Source organism: Schistocerca serialis, chromosome 9 (assembly GCF_023864345.2).
Source record: "Schistocerca serialis cubense isolate TAMUIC-IGC-003099 chromosome 9, iqSchSeri2.2, whole genome shotgun sequence".
NCBI lineage: Eukaryota > Metazoa > Arthropoda > Insecta > Orthoptera > Acrididae > Schistocerca > Schistocerca serialis.
Genome location: NC_064646.1, coordinates 416382246 through 416406910, shown reverse-complemented (window position 1 = coordinate 416406910; position 24665 = coordinate 416382246). Strand labels below are relative to the sequence as shown.

The window sequence follows — 24665 nt, the reverse complement described above, 5'->3', positions numbered from 1 at the left end:
TGTTCAATGACAACATCTTTTTCATACATCTAAATTATTGGCATTGGACTGATCTTTTTATAATGTTCTTTATGTATTTTATTTTATTTTTTTAATCTAAAGTGTCTTGTGCATTTTCAACTTTTCATGGCATAATGAATAGTCCATTAAATTTCGGGCGTACAGCCACGCAAATAAAATTTCTTCCACTGATGTTTCGACTGCATACCATTCGGCCATCCTCAGAGTGAGGCACAAGATGGACGTCAAGGTGCGAAGCATGGCCTTATATGCTTCACTGCCGTGGTATGCTTCTGCAAGTTACAGACACTGGTCAGCAGCAGAGAGATACGATTACACATGTGCCACCTGTGGTGTAGGCGTACAGACGTTTGATTCGCTTATTGATGTGCAAGGCCTGTCTAAAGGTATCAGACTGTTGGCCAGAAAAAATATTTCAAATACCTGATGAGGTTGTGACCCTAATCCCCTTCAAAGTAGGCCCCTTGTGCTTGCACACACTTAGCCCACCGAATCTTCCACTGCCGAAACACCTCTGAAAGTCTTCTTTTAGAATGGTGTTTAGCTCCGTTGTTGTGTTCTGCATGCTCTCTTCCCTACTCTTAAAATGGGATCCTTTTAGTGGCGTCTTCAATTTTGGAAACAACCAGAAGTCGCAAGGAGCCATGTCTGGAGAGTAGGGAGGTTGGCGAATGGCTGTAATTGTGTGTTTGGCAAGAAATTTTCGATCAAGTGGGATGAATGTGCAGGAGCACTGTAGTGATGTAGTTGCCAGTTTTTCGCCTCCACTTGTCTTATCTTCTGTGCTGAACTGCATCACGGAGTCGCCGGAGAACATCTTGATAGTACTCCTTTGTTACTGTTTGTCCTTCTGGTGCGTATTCCTGATGACACCAAGGAAGACAGTCAGCATCACCTTGATTTTGCTTCACATCTGCCGCATTTTCTTCAGCCTTGGAGATTCAGGATGCTTCCATTGCAATGACTGTCTTTTTGTTTCTGGGTCATACCCATACACCCAAGACCTCTTCGTAATACCTGGTTCAGGCCTTCCAGTTGACTCAGAACCAGGTGACCACGTTCAGTTCCAGGGATAATTCTACAGATTGTGGGCTTCCTTGAAATTCCATGAGCAATTCTGGTCTACTCACCTTCTGGAATGAAGAGAAGTCCTCAAGGATGGTATGCATTTTTTGAAACAATCTACATGGTGATATAGCTTAGGGTCCCAGGTATAATACCTTGCAGCCATTCGCCCTGGTGGGCCCTCCTTTGCAAGTGATCAATGAAAGAAAAAATAATAATTTTGAGTGATGCACTAGAGTTTGAAAAATATAAGCTTTTCACAGACTACTGATGTAGTGTATTTGTTAAGGTACATTCTTCATAAGCAGAAGGTTATGATTTTGTTGTTGACTATAATGAAGTACTCTCTGAAAAAAGCTGCATACATACTCAGTCAGATCTTGAAAAGATTCGGTTCTAGGCGCTACAGTCTGGAACCGCGTGACCGCTACGGTCGCAGGTTCGAATCCTGCCTCGGGCATGGATGTGTGTGATGTCCTTAGGTTAGTTTGGTTTAAGTAGTTCTAAGTTCTAGGGGACTGATGACCTCAGAAGTTAAGTCCCATAGTGCTAAGAGCCATTTTTGAACCATTTGAAAAGATTTCAAAGTTGTGCAGTTACTGGCAACTTGCTTTAGATATTCAGAAATTTTAAATTGTGCATTCCACAAAATGAAAAAAAGAAAAACACAATATCCTGTCAATACAATATGTTCGGAATGAGATTTTCACTCTGTAGCAGAGTGTGCGCCGATATGAAACTTTGTGGCAGATTAAAACCGTGTGCCAGACCGAGACTCGAACTCGGAACCTTTGAATTTCGCAGGCAAGTGCTCTACCATCTGAGCTACCCAGCACGACTCACAACCCGTCCTCACAGCTTCAATTTTGCCACTACCTTGTCTCCTACCTTCCAAACTTTACAGAAGCTCTTCTGCAAACCTTGCAGAACTAGCACTTCTGAAAGAAAGAATATTGCGGAGACGTGGCTTAGCCGCAGCCTGGGGGATGTTTCCAGAATGAGATTTTCACTCTACAGTGGAGTGTGCACTGATATCTGTTAGTCACAGTCAGAATTAATCAGCACATACAAATACCTGGGTTAAAAATTTGTATGGCTATGATCACATTGGTTCAGTTGTAAAGCAGGTGGCAGACTTTTTTCCTCATTTTTAGTTTTGTTATGTTTTGTTCCTTAAAAAAAATATTCTTGTCCCCCCCCCCCCTCCTTGCCCCTTACCCCTTACCACTCCCTTCAACTCTTAATGGAATAGTTCATGGCTGAATTGTTTTGATATTGTTGCAGAAGAAGCTGAGTAGCACCGTGGTGTAGTGGTTATGATACTAAACTGTTGCATGAAGGGTCGTAAGTTCAAAACTCAGCTGGACTGTACAATTTTAATTTGTATATTTGGTTCAAGTACATTCTAGAGGTATCCACAAATATTGAGAATCATTGTACTGGAATGTTCTGTAGCTGTGTATATATACTGTGTGTGTTCTGGCCGGTGGCAGTTCGCTCCATGCTCTTGTATGTGCAAGTGCTGAATGTACCTTCATTAAGTGAAGTTTGTGTTCATCATTCATCTAATTACACCTTCTTCTACGTGACATTATTCTGGTGGAGATGCTGGGTATTGGAACTTGTGATAGCGCACATTATCGACGATACAGTGGCTCCCACCAGGCCACGACAGAGCCACCATTTACGTGTCAAGAAACCTGAGTTCGAGCTATATTCAACAGATCACAATCTATCGGAGACAGAAGAAGAGGAGGATGTTACAATGACAGCAACTGTGTGCCACCACATGAGACATCCTTCCAGGTTCATTGGTGACGATGACCAAGATCCAAACAAGTGGCTGAATGTATATGAGTGTATAGGTAAATTTAACAAATGGGATGACACCGTGTGTTTGGCTACCATATTTTTTTACTTGGAGGGCACTGCCAAGCAATGGTATGAGAACAACAAGGAGAAGTTCACAAGCTGGGAAGTATTCCAGGCGGAACTGCGCAATTATTTCGGCGACACACACACAACAAAAGTGCAAGGCTGAAGATAAACTAAAGTGCAGGGCACAGCGTCCAGGAGAAACTACAGCATCCTACATTCAAGACGTCTTGGAGCTGTGTAAAATAGTGGATCCTAGAATGAAGGAGGAAGATAAGGTTGCACATCTCATGAAGGGTGTTGCTGAGGACATGTATCAAGCCCTACTCCTGAAGGAGGTTTCGACAGCAGACGACTTCATAAAATGTTGCCGGTATATCAAGTCAATGCATCAAAAAATAATTACACGCAAGTAGTTTGAAAGGCTTCCAAACGTCATATCAATGTCTGTGATGGAGGAAGCAACTAATTTCACAAGTGTTCTTCATCAGACAGTGGGAGAGGAAGTTTAGAAGACACTTGGATCGTCCTTCATTTCCTTCTAAAGCGGTGAAAAAGTCAAGACCCAGGCGGAGTTACTTTCCTACAATGCTGCATGCGGAACTTGTTTGGGCACCAAAGAAGACTGACATCTGGAGGACCCAGGATAACCAACCAGTATGTTTCCATTGCGGATGACCGGGACGTGTGGTGCGCTATTGTCAAGAAAGGTGCGCGAGAAAACAGCAGACCAATCCTAGCCATCGCCAACTCCAGAATGACGAAGATGAAAAAGATGATGTGGGTGCAGAACGACGTAGGTCACCATTGCCATAAGCTAGCCGCTGGAGAGGACGCTCCCCAACACGCCGATCAAGGTCTCCATTGCCGTTTAGAAGCTCCAGCTGATCACCTAGCCACTGCAACCTGGAAAACTAAAGGGTCAGCCTTCCTTGGAGGTGAGGCCGCCGAAGAGAAAAATCCTCTGCCGTCGATCACTACAAAAATGATAGAAAATTACATTGGTATCCTCATGGATGGCCGACCAGTCCAATCTCTTGTATATGCTGGAGCATCATATTCAGTCATTTCGGAGGAATACTGTCGCCAGTTGCAGAAAATGGTTTTTCTCAACCATGGACATGTAGTTGGGATACTGGCAGATCCAAGTGGATGAGGCTGATAGTGAGAGAACTGTATTCATCACCCCTGAAGGCCTGTATGAGTTTAAGGTAATGCCGTTTGGTTTGTGTGACGTGCCAGCAACTTTTGAATGTGTGATGGATAATTTTCTAAGGCACCTGAAGTGGATGATGTGTCTTTGTTATTTAGATGGCATTATAGTGTTCTCACAGACATTTGATGAACATATAAGAAGACCGAGGGCCGTTCTTAAGGGTCTCCAACAAGGCAGACTGAAACTTAATCCAAGAAAGTGTCTCTTTGGAGCAAAAGAAATCAAAATACTTGGACACCTTGGGTCAAATGGAGGTATGAGGCCAGACCCAGAAAAGTTGAGATGTATAACAGAATTTCTTGTGTCTAAAAGTATTAGAGATGTGAGAAGCTTCCTTGGATTATGTTCTTATTACCATCGTTTTACCAAAGATTTTTGTATCAAAGCCATGCCACTCCAAGGGTTGTTAAAAGCTGATGCTAAATTTATCTGGGATGGTGCTCATCAAGATTCTTTCAATGTGCTGCGAGAAGCTCTGATGACTGACCCTGTACTTGGTCTGTATGATGAGAGAGCACCTATAGAACTACACACTGATGCCAGCGGGTATGGGATCGGTGCTGTTCTGGTACAGATTTCGGATGGAAAAGAGGAGGTTATGGCCTGTGCTTCTGGGACACTTACAATAGCTGAGAGAAACTACTCAACTACAGAAAGAGAATGTCTTGCTGTGATCTGGACCATGTGCAGGTTTCGGCAGTATCTCTATGGAAGGCCATTCACAGTTGTTACAGACCATCATTCACTTTGTCGGCTGACAGGTCTTAAGGATCCAACAGTACGTCTCTCCAGGTGGGCACTACATCTTCAAGAGTATGACATTACCGTAGTGTACAAAAGTGGGAGAAAACACAAAGATGCCAACTGTCTCTCAAGAAACCCTGTGCAAGACCATCAAGACTTTGATAAAGATAGTGACTGCCTCGCTGTACTCCAGGAACACTCTGCCGAACAGAAGAAGGATGCCAAGATATCTCAAATTATGCTTGCCTTAAATCAATCAGAGGATGTGAAAGGACAATTTAAGGTAGTTAATGGATTATTTTGTGAGAAAAACTTTGATCCTTTTGGAAAGAGGTGGCTACTAGTGATTCCTAAACACATTCGCTTAGGTGCTCTACAGAAATTTCATGACACACCTGAGGCCGGACATTTAGGATTTATTAAGACATATGATAGGATCCGCAAGAGAATTTTCTGGCCTGGTTTCTTTAGGAGTGTCCGTCACTATGTGTCCCACTGTCGAGAGTGCCAGAGGAGAAAGGCGGTTCCTCAGAAACCACTTGGCCGACTCATACCACTTCCACGAGCCAAAATGCCTTTCCACTGTGTTAGGATTGACTTCCTTGGACGATTTCCAATGTCTGCTAGTGGCAGTAGATGGATTATTGTTTGCACTGATTACCTGACATGCTATGCCTTTACAAAAGCCATGAAAACAGCCAAAGCATCCGAGGTAGCCAAATTCATCGTGAAAGACATTGTATTAAAACATGGTGCCCCAAGGTCGATATTACGGATCGAGGGAATGTTTTTCAATTGAATCTTGTGACAGAGATAAACCGTCGGTGCAACATTATTCATCGCATGACAGCTGTCTACCATCCGCAAACTAACGGGCTTTCTGAACCCCTTAATAAGACCTTGGCTGACATGCCATTAATGTTCATCAATGTTGAGCAGAGCAACTGGGATGACGTTTGCCTACAATACCGCCAAACAAGACACCACAGGATTTTACGCCATTTTTCCTGGTGCATGGGCGTGATGCGATTACGACGATGGACACTGTGTTTCCATTACATCCTGAAGACATGGACGACAACTACAATGGCCAGGTGTTAACCAGAGCTGAGGAAGCTCAGCAGTTAGCTCGACTCCGAACACTGTAGGTTCAAGAAGACGATCGCCGAAGGTATGACGAGAGCCACCGCCCTGTTGCCTACCAGCCTGGTGACCTCGTCTGGATCTTCACTCCTGTTTGGAAGGTTGGTCTCTCTGAGAAGCTACTTTGGACCTCATGAGGTTGTAAGGCAGTTGTCTGATGTTACTAATGAAGTTGAAGATTTCGACCCCGACACAAGATGATGAAAGATCAAAGATACGGTCCACATCCTTCGAATGAAGCCCTATAAGGGTCCTGCAATCCAGGGTAAATTCAAAGCTTCAATGACAGGCAACAAGCGGAAATGTGGTGAAGAGTGTAGCGGCAAAAGAAGTTCTAAGATGATCATCGCCAGGGTGAGAATCAGTCATCGCGAGTCGGAGTATGCAGAACTGATGACTCGTTCCCGGACCAGGACGACGCAACACCGAGATGCTGTTCTCGTAAGGAGGGAACAATGTTGCAGAAGAAACTGAGTAGCATCGTAGTGTAGTGGTTATGATACTAACTGTTGCATGAAGGGTAGTGAGTTCAAAACTCAATTGGACTGTAAAATATTAATTTCTATATTCGGTTTAAGTACATTCTAGAAGTATCCACAAATGTCAAGAACCATTGTAGTGAAATTTTTTTGTAGCTGTATGTAGGTCTATACTGTGTGTGTTCTGGCCGGAGGCAGTTCGCTCCGCGCTCTTGTATGTGCAAGTGCTGAATAAATCTTCGTAAAGTGAAGTTAGTGTTTGTCATTCATCTAATTACACCATCTTGTATGTGACAGTATGAAGTATGCTGGGAGAAGCTGAATAATCAATTCATCCTTGGTTAGCTGTTCCTCAATTTCTGATTAAGCATGTGCCCTCTTCCCCACAACAAAATAAAACTTTCAGTTGTTATTTATTAGTTTCCATACTATCATGTCCTGATGTGATTTTCTTAACTTTGTGATCTCATTAGCATTTATTCCCCATCCCCAACAAAGATTATGTGACTTACCATACGAAAGCGCTGGCAGGTCGATAGAAACACAGACAGACACATACATACACACACAATTCAAGCTTTCGCAACAAACTGTTGCCTCATCAGGAAAGAGGGAAGGAGAGGGAAAGACGAAAGGAAGTGGGTTTTAAGGGAGAGGGTAAGGAGTCATTCCAATCCCGGGAGCGGACAGACTTACCTTAGGGGGAGAAAAGGAAGGGTATACACTCTCGCGCGCGCGCGCGCGCGCACACACACACACATATACAGACACAAGCAGACATATTTACAGCTCCCATCTCCGGAGTTCGGATAGGTTGGTGTTGGTGGGAAGTATCCAGATAACCCGGACGGTATAACACTGTGCCAAGATGTGCTGGCCGTGCACCAAGGCATGTTTAGCCACAGGGTGATCCTCATTACCAACAAACACTGTCTGCCTGTGTCCATTCATGCGAATGGACAGTTTGTTGCTGGTCATTCCCACATAGAATGCATCACAGTGTAGGCAGGTCAGTTGGTAAATCACGTGGGTGCTTTCACATGTGGCTCTGCCTTTGATCGTGTACACCTTCCGGGTTACAGGACTGGAGTAGGTGGTGGTGGGAGGGTGCATGGAACAGGTTTTACACCGGGGGCGGTTACAAGGATAGGAGCCAGAGGGTAGGGAAGATGGTTTGGGGATTTCATAGGGATGAACTAAGAGGTTACGAAGGTTAGGTGGACGGCGGAAAGACACTCTTGGTGGAGTGGGGAGGATTTCATGAAGGATGGATCTCATTTCAGGGCAGGATTTGAGGAAGTCGTATCCCTGCTGGAGAGCCACATTCAGAGTCTGGTCCAGTCCCGGAAAGTATCCTGTCACAATTGGGGCACTTTTGTGTTTCTTCTGTGGGGGATTCTGTGTTTGAGGGGATGAGGAAGTGGCTCTGGTTATTTGCTTCTGTACCAGGTCGGGAGTGTAGTTGCGGGATGCGAAAGCTGTTGCCAGGTTGTTGGTGTAATGGTTCAGGGATTCCAGACTGGAGCAGATTCCTTTGCCACGAAGACCTAGGCTGTAGGGAAGGGACCGTTTGATATGGAATGGGTGGCAGCTGTCATAATGGAGGTACTGTTCCTTGTTGGTGGGTTTGATGTGGACGGACGTGTGAAGCTGTCTAATGGCCATTACACCAACAACCTGGCAACAGCTTTCGCATCCCGCAACTACCCTCCCGACCTGGTACAGAAGCAAATAACCAGAGCCACTTCCTCATCCCCTCAAACACAGAATCCCCCACAGAAGAACCACAAAAGTGCCCCACTTGTAACAGGATACTTTCCGGGACTGGATCAGATTCTGAATGTGGCTCTCCAGCAGGGATACGACTTCCTCAAATCCTGCCCTGAAATGAGATCCATCCTTAATGAAATCCTCCCCACTCCACCAAGAGTGTCTTTCCGCCGTCCACCTAACCTTCGTAACCTCTTAGTTCAACCCTATGAAATCCCCAAACCATCTTCCCTACCCTCTAGCTCCTACCCTTGTAACCACCCCCGGTGTAAAACCTGTCCCATGCACCCTCCCACCACCACCTACTCCAGTCCTGTAACCCGGAAGGTGTACACGATCAAAGGCAGAGCCACATGTGAAAGCACCCACGTGATTTACCAACTGGCCTGCCTACATTGTGAAGCTTTCTATGTGGGAATGACCAGCAACAAACTGTCCGTTCGCATGAATGGACACAGGCAGACAGTGTTTGTTGGTAATGAGGATCACCCTGTGGCTAAACATGCCTTGGTGCACGGCCAGCACATCTTGGCACAGTGTTACACCGTCCGAACTCCGGAGATGGGAACTTGCTCTTCAATATATCCTCTCTTCCCGTTACCCACCAGGCAATCTCCGCTAATTTCCAGTTGCCGCCACTCATACCTCACCTGTCATTCAACATCATCTTTGCCTCTGCACTTCTGCCTCGACTGACATCTCTGTCCAAACTGTTTGTCTTTAAATATGTCTGCTTGTGTCTGTATATGTGTGTGTGTGTGTGTGTGTGTGTGTGTGTGTGTGTGTGTGTATGCGCGCGAGTGTATACCCTTCCTTTTTTCCCCCTAAGGTAAGTCTGTCCGCTCCCGGGATTGGAATGACTCCTTACCCTCTCCCTTAAAACCCACTTCCTTTCGTCTTTCCCTCTCCTTCCCTCTTCCCTGATGAGGCAACAGTTTGTTGCGAAAGCTTGAATTTTGTGTGTATGTTTGTGTTTGTTTGTGTGTCTGTCGACCTGCCAGCACTTTCATTTGGTAAGTCACATCATCTTTGTTTTTAGATATAAATTTCCTACGTGGAATGTTTCCCTCTATATATATATATATATATATATATATATATATATATATATATAATCTTTCATTTAACTATTATCATTTAATCTTGCTTTGGAAGAATGAATCTGTGAGCAGATAACGTAGTGATTTGCTATGCTATTATTTATATGTACCGAGCACTGTTTCCATTTGGCACTCGAATATATACTCGAGTAATCCATGCCCTTGAATAATCCGTGCACCCCAATTTTGAGGAAGAGGAAAAAAAAATAATTATTTTTTGCTTTAATTTGTTTTATTTACAAAAAAAAAAAAAAAATTTGTTCCAACATTATGATGTGTTCAAAAGTATGTATAATAACTACTGGCTTGAAGCAATGCTGCTGTACAGGTTGATACATTGTTAAAACGCAACCGATTCAGCGGCGTGCAGCTGGCCAGCCGGCGGGTGGGCGGCCATCGGCGTGCAGCTGGCCGGCTGGCCCATTAGACGGGCGGGCGGGCAGGGAACATTATCACCGCCAGCCGGGACTCAACGCGTACCTACAATAGCTAAAAAAGACATGTGAATTATTTTGCTTAAGAGTTTGTTAATACAGTATGTGCAATAAAATATTTTAGTCAATACCGGTATGTTTCCTCTCTTACCTCTCTATTCATCACTTTCATCATCATCACTAGCAGGAGAATCATTGTCATCTTCACCATCTTCCCATAGAGCGTCGTCCTCTGTTCCATCCAGTGAATTTGTGATTCCACATTTTTTGAAGGATTTTTCCACCTGTGGTTGTGGAATGGAGTCCCATGCACTTTTCACCCATTCACAAATCTGGGACAAATCCGGCTATTTGATTTTTCCACTAGGTGTGAACTTACGGTATCATCAACCATCCATTGCGTATATCACTGTTTAAGTGTAGCTTTGAATGGCCGATTTATACACACATCTAGTGGTTGTAGGATGGATGTTAGGCCTCCAGGGATAATGACCAAGTCAGTTTTCCCTTTTTGTAATTTGTCTCGCACTTCCTTAGTTGTATGTCTGCGGAAGCTGTCCAGGACCCACATGTTGCATAAATTCAGTAGCGCACCAGGACGACATTATCAAACGTGTGTCACCCAGTTAATTATAAGTTCATTGTCCATCCACCCTTTCGGATTCGCTCTCACTAATACCGGTTTTCCTTATAAATATCACATAAGGTGGTAGCTTTCATCTATCGCCAGTTACACACATCACTGTACATCTTTGTTTCTTACTGCCGCCAGTTCGTGTCATGATGCTGGATTCTCCTTTCCTGTTCACTGTGTTGTCGAGCGGCATCTCAAAATAGACTGGCGTTTGATACGCATTACCAATTTGCGATAATATATAGGACTGTTTATGGCGCAGATTTATCACGTAACGATGAAAATTCACTATTTTTTTCCTCGTAACTGCCTGGAAGCTGCTGAGCGATAGTAGTTTTCCTCTGGAATCCTAAACCATTTCGGTTGAAAAATCTTGATAGCCAGCCCCGGCTAACTTTGAAATTGGTAATGCCTAGTTCTTTGGCTAAAGACAGTGCTTTATAAGTTGGCACATTTCACTCGTCACCACGCATCCGTATTGTTTCTTCTCATCTACATAATCGCAGAGCCTTTTCTTGAGGTCCAGTTGCTTCGCTTTTCGGCTGCGAAATGCCCGGCAGTTACTATTAGTTTCTTGAAGCTGCGTTTTATTTTTTCGCCAGTCACAAATACAACTCTCACTCACGTTGTACTTTCTTCCTGCTGCATGGTTTCCAATATTCTTGGCTTCTTCAATAATTTTCACTTTTTCTTTAGCAGTGTACGAGTGATAACGAGAACTTGTAGCCATAATTAACAAGTTTGAAGACGTTAATACTTCACTCCTAACATGCTACTGATGCATCACAGACTGAGGCCACAACAATGCAATAGTATAATGGGATGTATTATTGGAGGCGGAGCAGTACCAACAATGTTTAGAATAATCTGTGCGCCCCAGTTTTTCGTCCTAAAATTCGGGAAAAACGTGCGCGGATTATTCAAGTATATACGGTAATTGTTAGCCTTTATGTAGTTCTGATTTTTCTTTTGTACTTATTTTCATTTTTAACCAGTCAGTTATTAAATTTGTTTGCAGCTGCTTCGTGGTCTTCCACAAGAAGGACGCGTTCTGCGAGACAAATCAGCAAGTGTTGGCCATGGGTTGTCATCTGGATCATCTCGTCCAGCAACATGCCTTGGTATAGAAGGCCGTAAGTCAGGAACACGGGGGATCCTGGATAAGAGTCACAGTACTCCTGCATATGATCTGACAGACTCAAGAAGTGTTGTCGTGAGGGATGCTGCTATTGTTGACAGTGGACCTCCAGACATCACAGTGATCCAGGCAGTCAACTTACCTCTTGTACAGGCAAATGTTTCTATGGATGTTCAGAAGTAAGCAAGTCCTCATCATGTAACAATGAGCGCCACTATTTTAAGATTTGATTGCAATTAGGTAGTAAAACACTCTCACGATCTAGCTAATGACATGGAACACACACATGAAAGAGGGATAGTAACAACAATAATTAGAAGGTAGCAGTGACAACAGGATGGGTGAGGAGTGTGGGGAGATGTAAACTAGGAAGCCAGCGGTTCAGGTTTAAAGCTGAGTAAAGAAAACTATGGGAATAATTGTAAGATGCATAGAAGGTATATTTTAAACTATGGAAGTAGGCAGTGCAGAAGGATGAGATGAAACTATACAAACAAAGTGGAGAGGAATGAAAATTAGGAGTGGCTGAGAATGACACTGAATTTTGTGAGAACAGTGTGTGCGCATATTTCTGAGAACTATATTTTATCCGTCAATAGAAAACTGTACTTCAGTTGCTTGAACAAGAGCATGTCTGGTAGTAGCAACCTTTTTTTGGCAGTACACTGTTTGCAGCAATTCAGTCAGTTTTATTCATAGTTATCTGGAATTTTTCAAAGGTTTGTTGTCCATAGTATCAAAAATTTATGTCACTGAAAACACTGCCTATATGAAATTCTTGTGATGTAGTATGAGGATAAACGGAAAATAAGAGAAGTGATATGCAAAGGACACATGTATTTGCAGCTCACTTTAGCATGCACGCCTTATTCAGGGAATGGATTGAAATTGTAAAAAGTTCATATTTGTATAATTTGAGGGCTTTTTGTTTATTATTCTCAATGATGATGATGATGATGATAATGTGAAAGAAAGTAATTTTATTGCAAAACACTAATACAATTTTAAAAAATTTCCTTTCACAAAACTTGAAATACTCTATTAAAGAATTCCCATTTTCTTTTACAACCACACACTTATACATTTCATTTCTTCTTCTAAATGTGTTGTATTCTGCAATGTACATCATCATCTGCAGCATCAGGAAGAGCTTCCAGCCCCTGACCAGGGTCTTCCTCTGTCTTTCGCCACTATTCAGTAACCATCCTGTTGAAGTCCTGACCTCGTTTCCCAATTTCTCTTCAACTTCTCTCAGCCAGCTGTCCCCTGGCCTTCCTCTCACAAGGGAATGGTCCAATAAGACATGTCTAAACCTACCTGGAAATTTTTTACACAGGAAGAAGACAACTAAAGAAATGCACTGCCAGAATTTTAGCTGCTATGACACACTGCAAGCATTTTGTTAAAAATGTTGAAGTTACACATTTTTGCCATGCAAAGAACAGCTTAGAACAGCTGTTTGTACAGCCCTGCCCACCTAGCTAATGACTCAGTGAATCACTCATGCAGCACCGCATAGAAGAATTATCTGGAGTTCACAGACGCCAATTTCAGGCACCTAAATCCTGGTTTACAATAGAGCAAATGGAAGCAAACACATACGAATGAGTATTTGCAGAAAATTTATTACCATTCACTTGTATATGGGTATATAATCGTTTATACTGGAGGGAACAGGAGAGAACATGAGGTAGCGAACATGAATGCTGTGTTATTAGTTTTTAGTTTTTGGAGCTAATATTCAGCATACAGGATACAACTCTATCTTGTTAGAGCCACAATGCCAAACTTTGCTATTCAGTGAGGATTATTTTGCATGGCAAGTACACTGTTCTTGGCGGAGTATGCAAAATGGTGCAAGGAAGGAAGAATTTAAGCGTCTCAATTTGTATGGAAGCGTGACATGCGTGGAGATCGTGCACTTTACATGAAATTGCATCTCCATCTCTCCTTAGCAGTGGTCCAAAATTCTCCTTGTGTGTCAGCTGCCATTTCTCCCTGGCTTCTCATTATCATTGAGGGGAAATTTATAAACAGGACACTAATTACCAGTGTCAAGCATAATCTCAAGAGGCAACACAGCTAGCGTTTCCACTATGTGTAAGGTCTAATGGTCATAATCTTCTTTTCTACAACAAAAATGGTGTAGTGGCAAAGCACATGCTTTGTGATCCAGACAGTGCAGGATCAAATCCCGTTCAGACCACAACTTTTTCACTGTGATTTTTAACTGAGCATTTGCTTCTCACAGATGTTGGAGTGGCCACGAAAGACGTATGGTTTGGATTCCACATTAAACTACAGGTCTCCATTTTCTGATTAGGTAAATGGGGAGGGTTAGGGACACATAAGTAGCTGCAGTGGTGTTCAGTCCAGACCTGCAAGAGGCCTACTGGGTACACCTGTCAGAATTCTCTTTTGAAACTTCCTGGCAGATTAAAACTGTGTGCCGGAGTGAGACTCGAATTCGGGACCTTTGCCTTTTGCGGGCCAGTGCTCTACCATCTGAGCTACCCAAGCACGACTCATGCCCCATCCTCACAGCTTTACTTCCACCAGTTCCTCATCTCCTACCTTCCAAACTTCACAGAAGCTTTCCTGTGATGCTGCAGAATTGTCTTTTGCTCATGCTTGTTAGCTTGTTTGCTCCAGTGAAACTCTGGCGTAACTATACAAACTTTTTTTGAATAACTTCATATTGGCAGTTCAGTTCTTGCACGTATATTACTGATAAAAGTGGCTAGCAGAGAAAATAAAATCACGGCAGTGTTTGATATCAGAGAAGACGTCCATCAGTGAGGATTTTTAATTTGTTGAAATGAAATGTGTCTTAAGGTACTACATTTTATAACAGTTCCTGTCAGCCATTACTTATAAAAATGTTTGAATGTTGTACGTTTGACTATCAGTGAAACAGTTCTCTGTTTATTCTCTATAGTTGTCACAAAAATGCAAAGTGTATTGAATGACAAAAACAAACATTTTTCTCGCTCCGGGCACACTGGACAAAGGAAAAATTGATGCAGTCAGGCACTTTGCAGGAAGCATTAGTTTTATTTAGACAGAACTGGAATGGAGTCGGAAACAGTCCTGGCTGTTGTTCCACATATTGCGCTGCATACCAGGCATATGTGATCAAATTTGTAAATCGTGGTGGAGAAAACTGGTAATGCACAAATGGCTAGAGCTTAAGAATACTGATCCAGTGACAAATATGAAATGAGAGGGGTATTGGAAATTATGTTGTCTGATAATTGCCCGAAAAATGTTTTTATGAGTCACATTAGTAGTTCCAGGCAGAATCCACATTACATCTACAGATTTTTTGTCATCCTCCACAGTAACAGAGGTGGTGCTATGTCCAGACCATGAATCCAACAAAAGCAATGAATTAGTTTCTGCAGCTGGTGGGAATACGTTTCGAACGAAATGTTGAAAAATATTCTTCCCCACTTTTCCAGATTTTGATATGTCGATTACAAGATTTTTGCAACTAAACAGTCCATTCTTTTATTTTTGATCCACATTTGCCTTGCAGTTCTTGAAGACAGATATATAGATGCAGAAACAGTAAACCACTCGTACTTATCGCTGGCATTATCATACATGAATGTGTCAGTGCATTCATTCATTGGGCTGCTGACTCCGTCTTTTATTCACCCCGAAATGGTGAAGTGCATTGTGCCTGCAATTCTTTCGCAAAACCTGACAGATCAGCTGTGGGGATAAAAGCAAGTCTCGTCTTTACGTCAGCTATGAATTGCTCTGTACCATTGTCTATCACTGGCAGCTGCTCTACATGTTTATGTGACGTAAACTTGATAATTTTGCTACTTTCTATTCTGTAGATTGCTTGAACCTAGGTAGCCAGGTCGACAAAGCCTGAAAATTAGCAATGTTCATGTCAGATGCAATTCGGAGGGCCTAGTCTCGGGAACGGTGCATAGCCTCTCACGAACAGTTCTAAATCTTCATCAGGTTATCTTCCATTCAGAAGGCTGTTGCACGCAGCGACTGTTATATTGACTTGTGTTATATTGACTTGTAAATCTGAAATATATCCTCTTTTTACCTGAGGTTTCTTTGCTGTTACCTCACTTGTACCTGTGTTTTTCTGTCCAACTTCTGTGAATGTCCATTTTAGATATTCCCATTCCTCTTCAATCGAACTATCTACTGTGGTACACAGTCTATAAACTGACATGAGTCCACTTGAAAGTAATTTGTCTACACTACTTTCAGAATTATTTTCATTGTGTATTTATCCATTTTGTGCTGTGCTGCACTGGAATATTTGGTTATAGCCTCAAGTTCAGTGCTAGCACCCTCCAGTACGTAAATTTCATTGCTTAATGAAAATGTCCACCTTCTGGTAAGGTTTGTCACATGAAAGTGGTGTGGTATTAGCAGAAATCAGCTTCGTGTAAAAGTGACCAGTTGCTGTACTTATTGCCTCAATTATTTTATTTACAATGGCTGAGGAACTTCACCTCTTAAGTATAAAATTTTTAACTATAACATTTCAGAACTCCCGTACATTTTCTGCAGTGTATGTTAATTATTGTTTCTGTTGCTTATTTGGGATGTCACAGGTATCTGATATTAGAGAAAGGTCTCTTGCCTAATTATGCTTGCTGGTTTCACATACAATATAATATTTGTCAAATTTTCTAAATTTATACCACTTTCTTTTAGGAGTGTCATGACTTATGATAGTTAACTTTGTGTGGACTGTTTGTTTTTGTTACTTGCCTGCATGTGCGCTTTGTATTTGGTATTTTGGGTTACTGTCTTCCAAAAGCAAGGTTATAATAAACATCTTTGTAAAATAAGTGTTTTATCCTTACATTTTGGTATATTTTTCTGGATCAGTTGATTAACAAAATTGTTTCTCCCTCCTCTAGCAGATTGGAAATGTCAGAAGTAGGAAACAGCACCGAACCTTCATCTTCTGCTGCTGTCACTGTGGAGCATACCACAGCTAATGCAAGAGACATCATTCCTCTTCCTCCAGGTGCTCAGTCTGTACCTTCAAGCAGTAATACCGAAAGAACACAGACACTTCCACTGCAAAATACTCACTCTTCAAATACACCATCTGAACCAGCACCTCCAACAAAGCCCCGTATACCTCTGCCCGTGCTTAGTCCGAGAACACAGAAAAAGAGGAATTTGTTGTTGTCAAGTGAGTAAACCATTTTTAACTTGATATTGTCCAATTTCATAGTTGACTTGTAAGAAGTGAAAACTTTTTGATGATTATATTAATTTAGCTGTAGTGTATATACAACTCCATTTGTTACCTTTGCTCAGCAGCTATTCAGTTTTCCACATCTCTGCATGTTGTTTGTTTGGAAAAATATATTTGCAACCTTGGGCAAAAATTATAGAGGGCCTAGTCAAAAATAAATGTAGCCAGTTTGTCATGTTGAATTCTAAAGTGAGCATGCTAAATTTTACAATAATTAGTCGTTTTAACGTTTTTGCTGTCTTACCTGCTAGCGTAACGCTACTTTCGGAGTGCGTGAGTGGGTTCCTTTTTTCATTAGTGTCTGTATTAAAGGTGCTGCAACAGTAAGCTGCGCATTCATCTGAATATGTATCTTTTATCTTGTTTACACATGTATGCTATCAATGCTACCATTGTCAAAAACTTGACATCTTGCCTCACTAAATGTCTTGTTCAAATGTTGGCTATAAAATCCTCTCCTTTTTGTCACTTCCCACCTCATTTATCCCCTCACCTACTCCATCCGATATACCCCTCACGTGAGTCTACTTGCTGAACTGCAGGCTCAGCATTGGGTATTCAGATGGCACAATGGGGCTGTACAGGCAGGTGTGTGTGTGTGTGTGTGTGTGTGTGTGTGTGTGTGTGTGTGTGTGTGTGCGCGTGCGCGGCCGTCCGTCCTTCCGTCTGTCCTTCCGTCTGTCCTTCCGTCTGTCCTTCCGTCTGTCCTTCCGTCTGTCCTTCCGTCCGTCCTTCCGTCCATCTGCCTATGCTATTCGGTAAATTCTTACCTTTATTCCTAAATTATTTAGAATAATAAATTATGTTGAATAACTCAGTAGTAGACTTCAGGTCTAGTTTATTATATTTGAGGAGGAGAAAATTATGGATCTGTGATACATAAATTTTGAGTTTACTTGTTGAATTTAAGTGGCCAGAAATTTTGTTAATAGTAATGGTTAGGAGAATGTCACTTGTTTCCCAGTAGGGCTCATTTCTATCAACAAATGGAAATGAAGTCTCATATTGACTCTTAAGATGTTCTTCATTCACTAAAATTGTTACTAGGACGTCGCAACATACCAGCAGCTGAGGCTACTGTGGGTGCTGAAAAATCAGGATGGCTGGTGCGTCGGTGCCGGCAAGGAGGTGCTGGTGCTGCATGGGTGCGGGCTTGGTGTGTGCTCCGAACACCGGTCTTTTACGGCTTCCGTTCACGTGAAGCAGCACATGCGGATATCATGGTGTCATTACCAGGGTTTACTGCAGCACCTGCTACAGAAGTTAAATCGAAGAGCTTTGCTTTCAAGATATACCATACAGGCAAGCATTGCTCTGACTGTTACTCAGGTGTCACATACAAACAATGAATAGTGACTTTTATACTACACAAGCCACTTTTAAGTTTCTTCAGAAGTAATGAAAAAAATTAATGTAAAATGTTTTATCATTACCCAAAAGTTTTTCTTCAAAATTTATATACTTTTGCATGCATTTGAACCAGTTCTGTGTTCATTTTTTTTCCTGGCCTATGTTATTACATCAAAAACCTAGTTTTGCAAGAATTCAACACCACCTGGAGGTAATGAAAAATCACTGTCTGCTTGTGTCTGTGTATGTGTGGATGGATATGTGTGTGTGTGCGAGTGTATACCTGTCCTTTTTTCCCCCTAAGGTAAGTCTTTCCGCTCCCGGGATTGGAATGACTCCTTACCCTCTCCCTTAAAACCCATATCCTTTTGTCTTTCCTTCTCCTTCCCTCTTTCCTGACGAGGCAACCATTGGTTGCGAAAGCTAGAATTTTGTGTGTATGTTTGTGTTTGTTTGTGTGTCTATCGACCTGCCAGCGCTTTTGTTTGGTAAGTTTCATCATCTTTCTTTTTATATATATATATATATATATATATATATATATATATATATATATATATATATATATATATATATATATATATATATATATAATAGAGGGAAACATTCCACGTGGGAAAAATATATCTAAAAACAAAGATGATGTGACTTATCAAACGAAAGCGCTTGCACGTCGATAGACACAAACAAACACAAATATACACACAAAATTCTAGCTTTTGCAACCAACGGTTGCTTCGTCAGGAAAGAGTGAAGGAGAGGGAAAGACGAAAGGATGTGGGTTTTAAAGGAGAGGGTAAGGAGTCATTCCAATCCCGGGAGCGGAAAGACTTACCTTAGGGGGAAAAAAGGACGGGTGTACACTCGCGCGCAGCGCGCGCGCGCGCGCGCGCGCGCGCACACACACACACACACACACATATCCATCCACACATATACAGACACAAGCAGACATATACAGAGGCAAAGAGTTTGGGCAGAGATGTCAGTCGAGGTGGAAGTGCAGAGGCAAAGATGTTGTTGAATGACAGGTGAGGTATGAGTGGCAGCAACTTGAAATTAGCGGAGATTGAGGCCTGGTGGATAGCGGGAAGAGAGGATATATTGAAGAGCAAGTTCCCATCTCCGGAGTTCGGATAGGTTGGTGTTAGTGGGAAGTACCCAGATAACCCGGATGGTGTAACACTGTGCCAAGATGTGCTGGCCGTGCACCAAGGCATGTTTAGCCACAGGGTGATCCTCATTACCAACAAACACTGTCTGCCTGTGTCCATTCATGCGAATGGACAGTTTGTTGCTGGTCCTTCCCACATAGTCACAGTGTTCTGGGTTTGAGAGGACGAGGAAGTGGCTCTGGTTATTTGCTTCTGTACCAGGTCGGGAGGGTAGTTGCGGGATGCGAAAGCTGTTGTCAGGCTGTTGGTGTAATGGTTCAGGGATTCCGGATTGGAGCAGATTCGTTTGCCACGAAGACCTAGGCTGTAGGGAAGGGACCGTTTGATGTGGTATGGGTGGCAGCTGTCATAATGGAGGTACTGTTCCTTGTTGGTGGGTTTGATTTGGACGGACGTGTGAAGCTGGCCATTGGACAGGTGGAGGTCAACATCAAGGAAAGTGGCATGGGATTTGTAGTGGGACCAGGTGAATCTGATGGAACCAAAGGAGTTGAGGTTGGAGAGGAAATTCTGGAGTTCTTCTTCACTGTGAGTCCAGATCATGAAGCTGTCATCAATAAATCTCTACCAAACTTTGGGTTGGCAGGCTTGGGTAACCAAGAAGGCTTCCTCTAAGCGACCCATGAATAGGTTGGCGTACGAGGGAGCCATCCTGGTACCCATGGCTGTTCCCTTTCATTGTTGGTATGTCTGGTCTTCAAAAGTGAAGAAGTTGTGGGTCAGGATGAAGCTGGCTAAGGTAATGAGGAAAGAGGTTTTAGGTAGGGTGGCAGGTGAACGGTGTGAAAGGAAGTGCTCCATTGCAGCGAGGCCCTGGACGTGCGGGATATTTGTGTATAAGGAAGTGGCATCAATGGTTACAAGGATGGTTTCCGGGGGTAACGGATTGGGTAAGGATTCCAGGCATTCGAGAAAGTGGTTGGTGTCTTTGATGAAGGATGGGAGACTGCATGTAATGGGTTGAAGGTGTTGATCTACGTAGGCAGAGATACATTCTGTGGGGGCTTGGTAACCAGCTACAATGGGGCGGCCGGGATGATTGGGTTAGTGAATTTTAGGAAGAAGGTAGAAGGTAGGGGTGCGGGGTGTCGGTGGGGTCAGAAGGTTGATGGAGTCAGGTGAAAGGTTTTGTAGGGGGCCTAAGGTTCTGAGGATTCCTTGAAGCTCCGCCTGGACATCAGGAATGGGATTGCCTTGGCAGACTTTGTATGTGGTGTTGTCTGAAAGCTGACGCAGTCTCTCAGCCACATACTCCCGACGATCAAATACCACGGTCGTGGAACCCTTGTCCACCTGAAGGATGACGATGGACCGGTCAGCCTTCAGATCACGGATAGCTTGGGCTTCAGCAGTGGTGATGTTGGGAGTAGGATTAAGGTTTTTTAAGAAGGATTGAGAGGCAAGGCTGGAAGTCAGAAATTCCTGGAAGGTTTGGAGAGGGTGATTTTGAGGAAGAGGAGGTGTGTCCCAGTGTGACGGAGGACGGAACTGTTCCAGGCAGGGTTCAATTTTGATAGTGTCTTGGGGAGTTGGATCATTAGGAGTAGGATTAGGATCATTTTTCTTCGTGGCAAAGTGATACTTCCAGCAGAGATTACGAGTGTAGGACAGTAAATCTTTGACGAGGGCTGTTTGGTTGAATCTGGGAGTGGGGCTGAAGGTGAGGCCTTTGGATAGGACAGAGGTTTCGGATTGGGAGAGAGGTTTTTGAGGAAAGGTTAACTACTGAATTAGGGTGTTGTGGTGCCAGATTGTGTTGATTGGAATTTTGAGGTTTTGGAGGGAGTGGAGCTGGAAGTGGGAGATTGAGTAGATGGGAGAGACTGGGTTTGTGTGCAATGAGAGGAGGTTGAGGTTTGCTGGAAAGGTTGTGAAGGGCGAGTGAGTTGCCTTTCCGGAGGTGGGAAACCAGGAGATTGGATAGTTTTTTGAGGTGAATGGTGGTATGCTGTTCTAATTTGCGGTTGGCCTGGAGGAGGATGCTCTGAACAGCCGGTGTGGATGTGGGAGAGGAAAGATTGAGGACTTTTATTAAGGATAGGAGTTGATGGGTGTGTTCATTGGCTGAGTTGATGTGTAGGTGAAGGATTAGGTGGGTGAGGGCAATGGATTGTTTAGTTTGGAACTGGTATAGGGACTGGTGGAAAGAAGGGTTGCAGCCAGAGATGGGAACTTTATGTGTGAGGCCTTTGGCGGTAATGCCAAATGTCAGACAAGCCTGAGAAAATAAAAAATGCGAGCGTAATGTGGCTAGGGTGAAGGCATGTTTGCGGAGGGAATGTAAATAAAACTTAATGGGGTCGTTGTGGGGTTGTTGTGAGGGTGACATGGTATTAGAAGGTGGAAAGTGTAACATGAGGTTGAAATGAAAATAAAAATAACTGGAGAAAGTAACTGGAGATCTGTTGTGAAAAAAGGCGAAAAAGTGTTGGATAAAGCTGGCCTATGTTGATCCTGTGGTGAACTTGGGTTGGTAGACAACGATGTGCACAAAGGTTAGGTGGTTGTGTTGCCGCCAAAACACGTTGAAGGATGAAGAGATTCGGGAAAATTTCAAAAAAATGGCGTGTAAATGTATTAAAAAGAGTGGTTTTGTGGTGGCAGATTATGAAAATGAGGCTAACAATTGTCTGGCGAAGAAATAATGATGTTAAAAACTGTGGGAAGCGGCTAAAAATTATCAGTGTTGTGGGAAAAACGGAAATGGAAATAAAGCGAAAGTTATCAGAACTAGACGAAATGGTTGTTTAATAGGTGAAAGGAACTGTTTGTGGACTAGAGATGGTGGATTTTATAGCAGCGGTAGTGTTGAAAACGGAAAAAAATTTTTGGACATGGTTTGGAAGTGGGTGACATATTATTGAGTATATATAGGCGGGATAAAATTGTATAGTAGATTACGGTAAAAAGGAGAAGGTGAATACAAAGTGAAACTACTTGCAAAAACAAAAGAGAAAATAAGACGACAGAAAAGATTTTGAAATGCAACAGTGACAATAACAAACGTAATTGTTGGGTTCAAATTAATGATATGAATTAACAGAGGGAAACATTCCACATGGGAAAAATATATCTAAAAACAAAGATGATGTGATTTACCAAACGAAAGCGCTGGCACGTCGATAGACACACAAACAAACACAAATATACACACAAAATTCTAGCTTTCGCAACCAACGGTTGCTTCGTCAGGAAAGAGGGAAGGAGAGGGAAAGACGAAAGGATTTGGGTTTTAAGGGAGAAGGTAAGGAGTCATTCCAATCCCGGGAGCAGAAAGACTTACCTTAGGGGGAAAAAAGGGCGGGTATACACGCGCGCTGCGCGCGCACACGCACACACACACACACACACACACACACACACATATATCCATCCACACATATACAGACACAAGCAGACATATTTAAAGACAAAGAGTTTGGGCAGAGATGTCAGTCGAGGCGGAAGTGCAGAGGCAAAGATGATGTTGAATGACAGGTGAGGTATGAGTGGCAGCAACTTGAAATTAGCGGAGATTGAGGCCTGGTGGGTAACGGGAAGAGAGGATATATTGAAGAGCAAGTTCCCATCTCTGGAGTTCGGATAGGTTTGTGTTGGTGGGAAGTATCCAGATAACCCGGACGGTGTAACACTGTGCCAAGATGTGCTGGCCGTGCACCAAGGCATGTTTAGCCACAGGGTGATCCTCATTACCAACAAACACTGTCTGCCTGTGTCCATTCATGCGAATGGACAGTTTGTTGCTGGTCATTCCCACATAGAATGCATCACAGTGTAGGCAGGTCAGTTGGTAGATCACGTGGGTGCTTTCACACGTGGCTCTGCCTTTGACCGTGTACACCTTCTGGGTTACAGGACTGGAGTAGGTGGTGGTGGGAGGGTGCATGGAACAGGTTTTACACCGGGGGCGGTTACAAGGGTAGGAGCCAGAGGGTAGGGAAGGTGGTTTGGGGATTTCATAGGGATGAACTAAGAGGTTACGAAGGTTAGGTGGACGGCGAAAAGACACTCTTGGTGGAGTGGGGAGGATTTCATGAAGGATGGCTCATTTCAGGGCAGGATTTGAGGAAGTCGTATCCCTGCTGGAGAGCCACATTCAGAGTCTGATCCAGTCCCGGAAAGTATCCTGTCACAAGTGGGGCACTTTTGTGTTTCTTCTGTGGGAGGTTCTGGGTTTGAGAGGGGATGAGGAAGTGGCTCTGGTTATTTGCTTCTGTGCCAGGTCGGGAGGGTAGTTGCGGGATGCGAAAGCTGTTGTCAGGTTGTTGGTGTAATGGTTCAGGGATTCCGGATTGGATCAGATTCGTTTGCCACGAAGACCTCGGTTGTAGGGAAGGGACCGTTTGATGTGGAATGGGTGGCAGCTGTCATAATGGAGGTACTGTTGCTTGTTGGTGGGTTTGATGTGGACAGACGTGTGAAGCTGGCCATTGGACAGGTGGAGGTCAACATCAAGGAAAGTGGCATGGGATTTGGAGTGGGACCAGGTGAATCTGATGGAACCAAAGGAGTTGAGGTTGGAGAGGAAATTCTGGAGTTCTTCTTCACTGTGAGTCCAGATCATGAAGATGTCATCAATAAATCTGTACCAAACTTTGGTTTGACAGGCCTGGGTAACCAAGAAGGCTTCCTCTAAGCGACCCATGAATAGGTTGGCATACGAGGGGGCCATCCTGGTACCCATGGCTGTTCCCTTTAATTGTTGGTATGTCTGGCCTTCAAAAGTGAAGAAGTTGTGGGTCAGGATGAAGCTGGCTAAGGTAATGAGGAAAGAGGTTTTAGGTAGGGTGGCAGGTGATCGGCGTGAAAGGAAGTGCTCCATCGCAGCGAGGCCCTGGACGTGCGGGATATTTGTGTATAAGGAAGTGGCATCAATGGTTACAAGGATGGTTTCCGGGGGTAACAGACTGGATAAGGATTCCGGGCGTTCGAGAAAGTGGTTGGTGTCTTTGATGAAGGATGGGAGACTGCATGTAATGGGTTGAAAGTGTTGATCTACGTAGGCAGAGATACATTCTGTGGGGGCTTGGTAACCAGCTACAATAGGGCTGCCGGGATGATTGGGTTTGTGAATTTTAGGAAGAAGGTAGGGGTGCGGGGTGTCGGTGGGGTCAGGAGGTTGATGGAGTCAGGTGAAAGGTTTTGTACGGGGCCTAAGGTTCTGAGGATTCCTTGAAGCTCCTCCTGGACATCAGGAATGGGATTACCTTGGCAAACTTTGTATGTGGTGTTGTCTGAAAGCTGACGCAGTCTCTCAGCCACATACTCCC

At 43.4% G+C, this 24665-nt stretch overlaps 1 protein-coding gene across 3 annotated transcripts in view; it reads left to right on the top strand.

The window, feature by feature from the left end:
* The window catches only part of LOC126419905 (connector enhancer of kinase suppressor of ras 2), a 131827-nt gene that overhangs the window by 40215 nt on the left and 66947 nt on the right, over window positions 1-24665 (top strand). For 2 of the 3 annotated variants that reach the window (XM_050087182.1, XM_050087184.1), the window contains exons 8-10: window positions 11500-11798; window positions 16524-16804; window positions 17918-18172. In XM_050087182.1, the coding sequence (XP_049943139.1) occupies window positions 11500-11798; window positions 16524-16804; window positions 17918-18172 (835 nt within the window). The remainder of the gene's footprint in view (window positions 1-11499; window positions 11799-16523; window positions 16805-17917; window positions 18173-24665) is intronic. The other variant, XM_050087183.1, reaches the window with a different exon arrangement.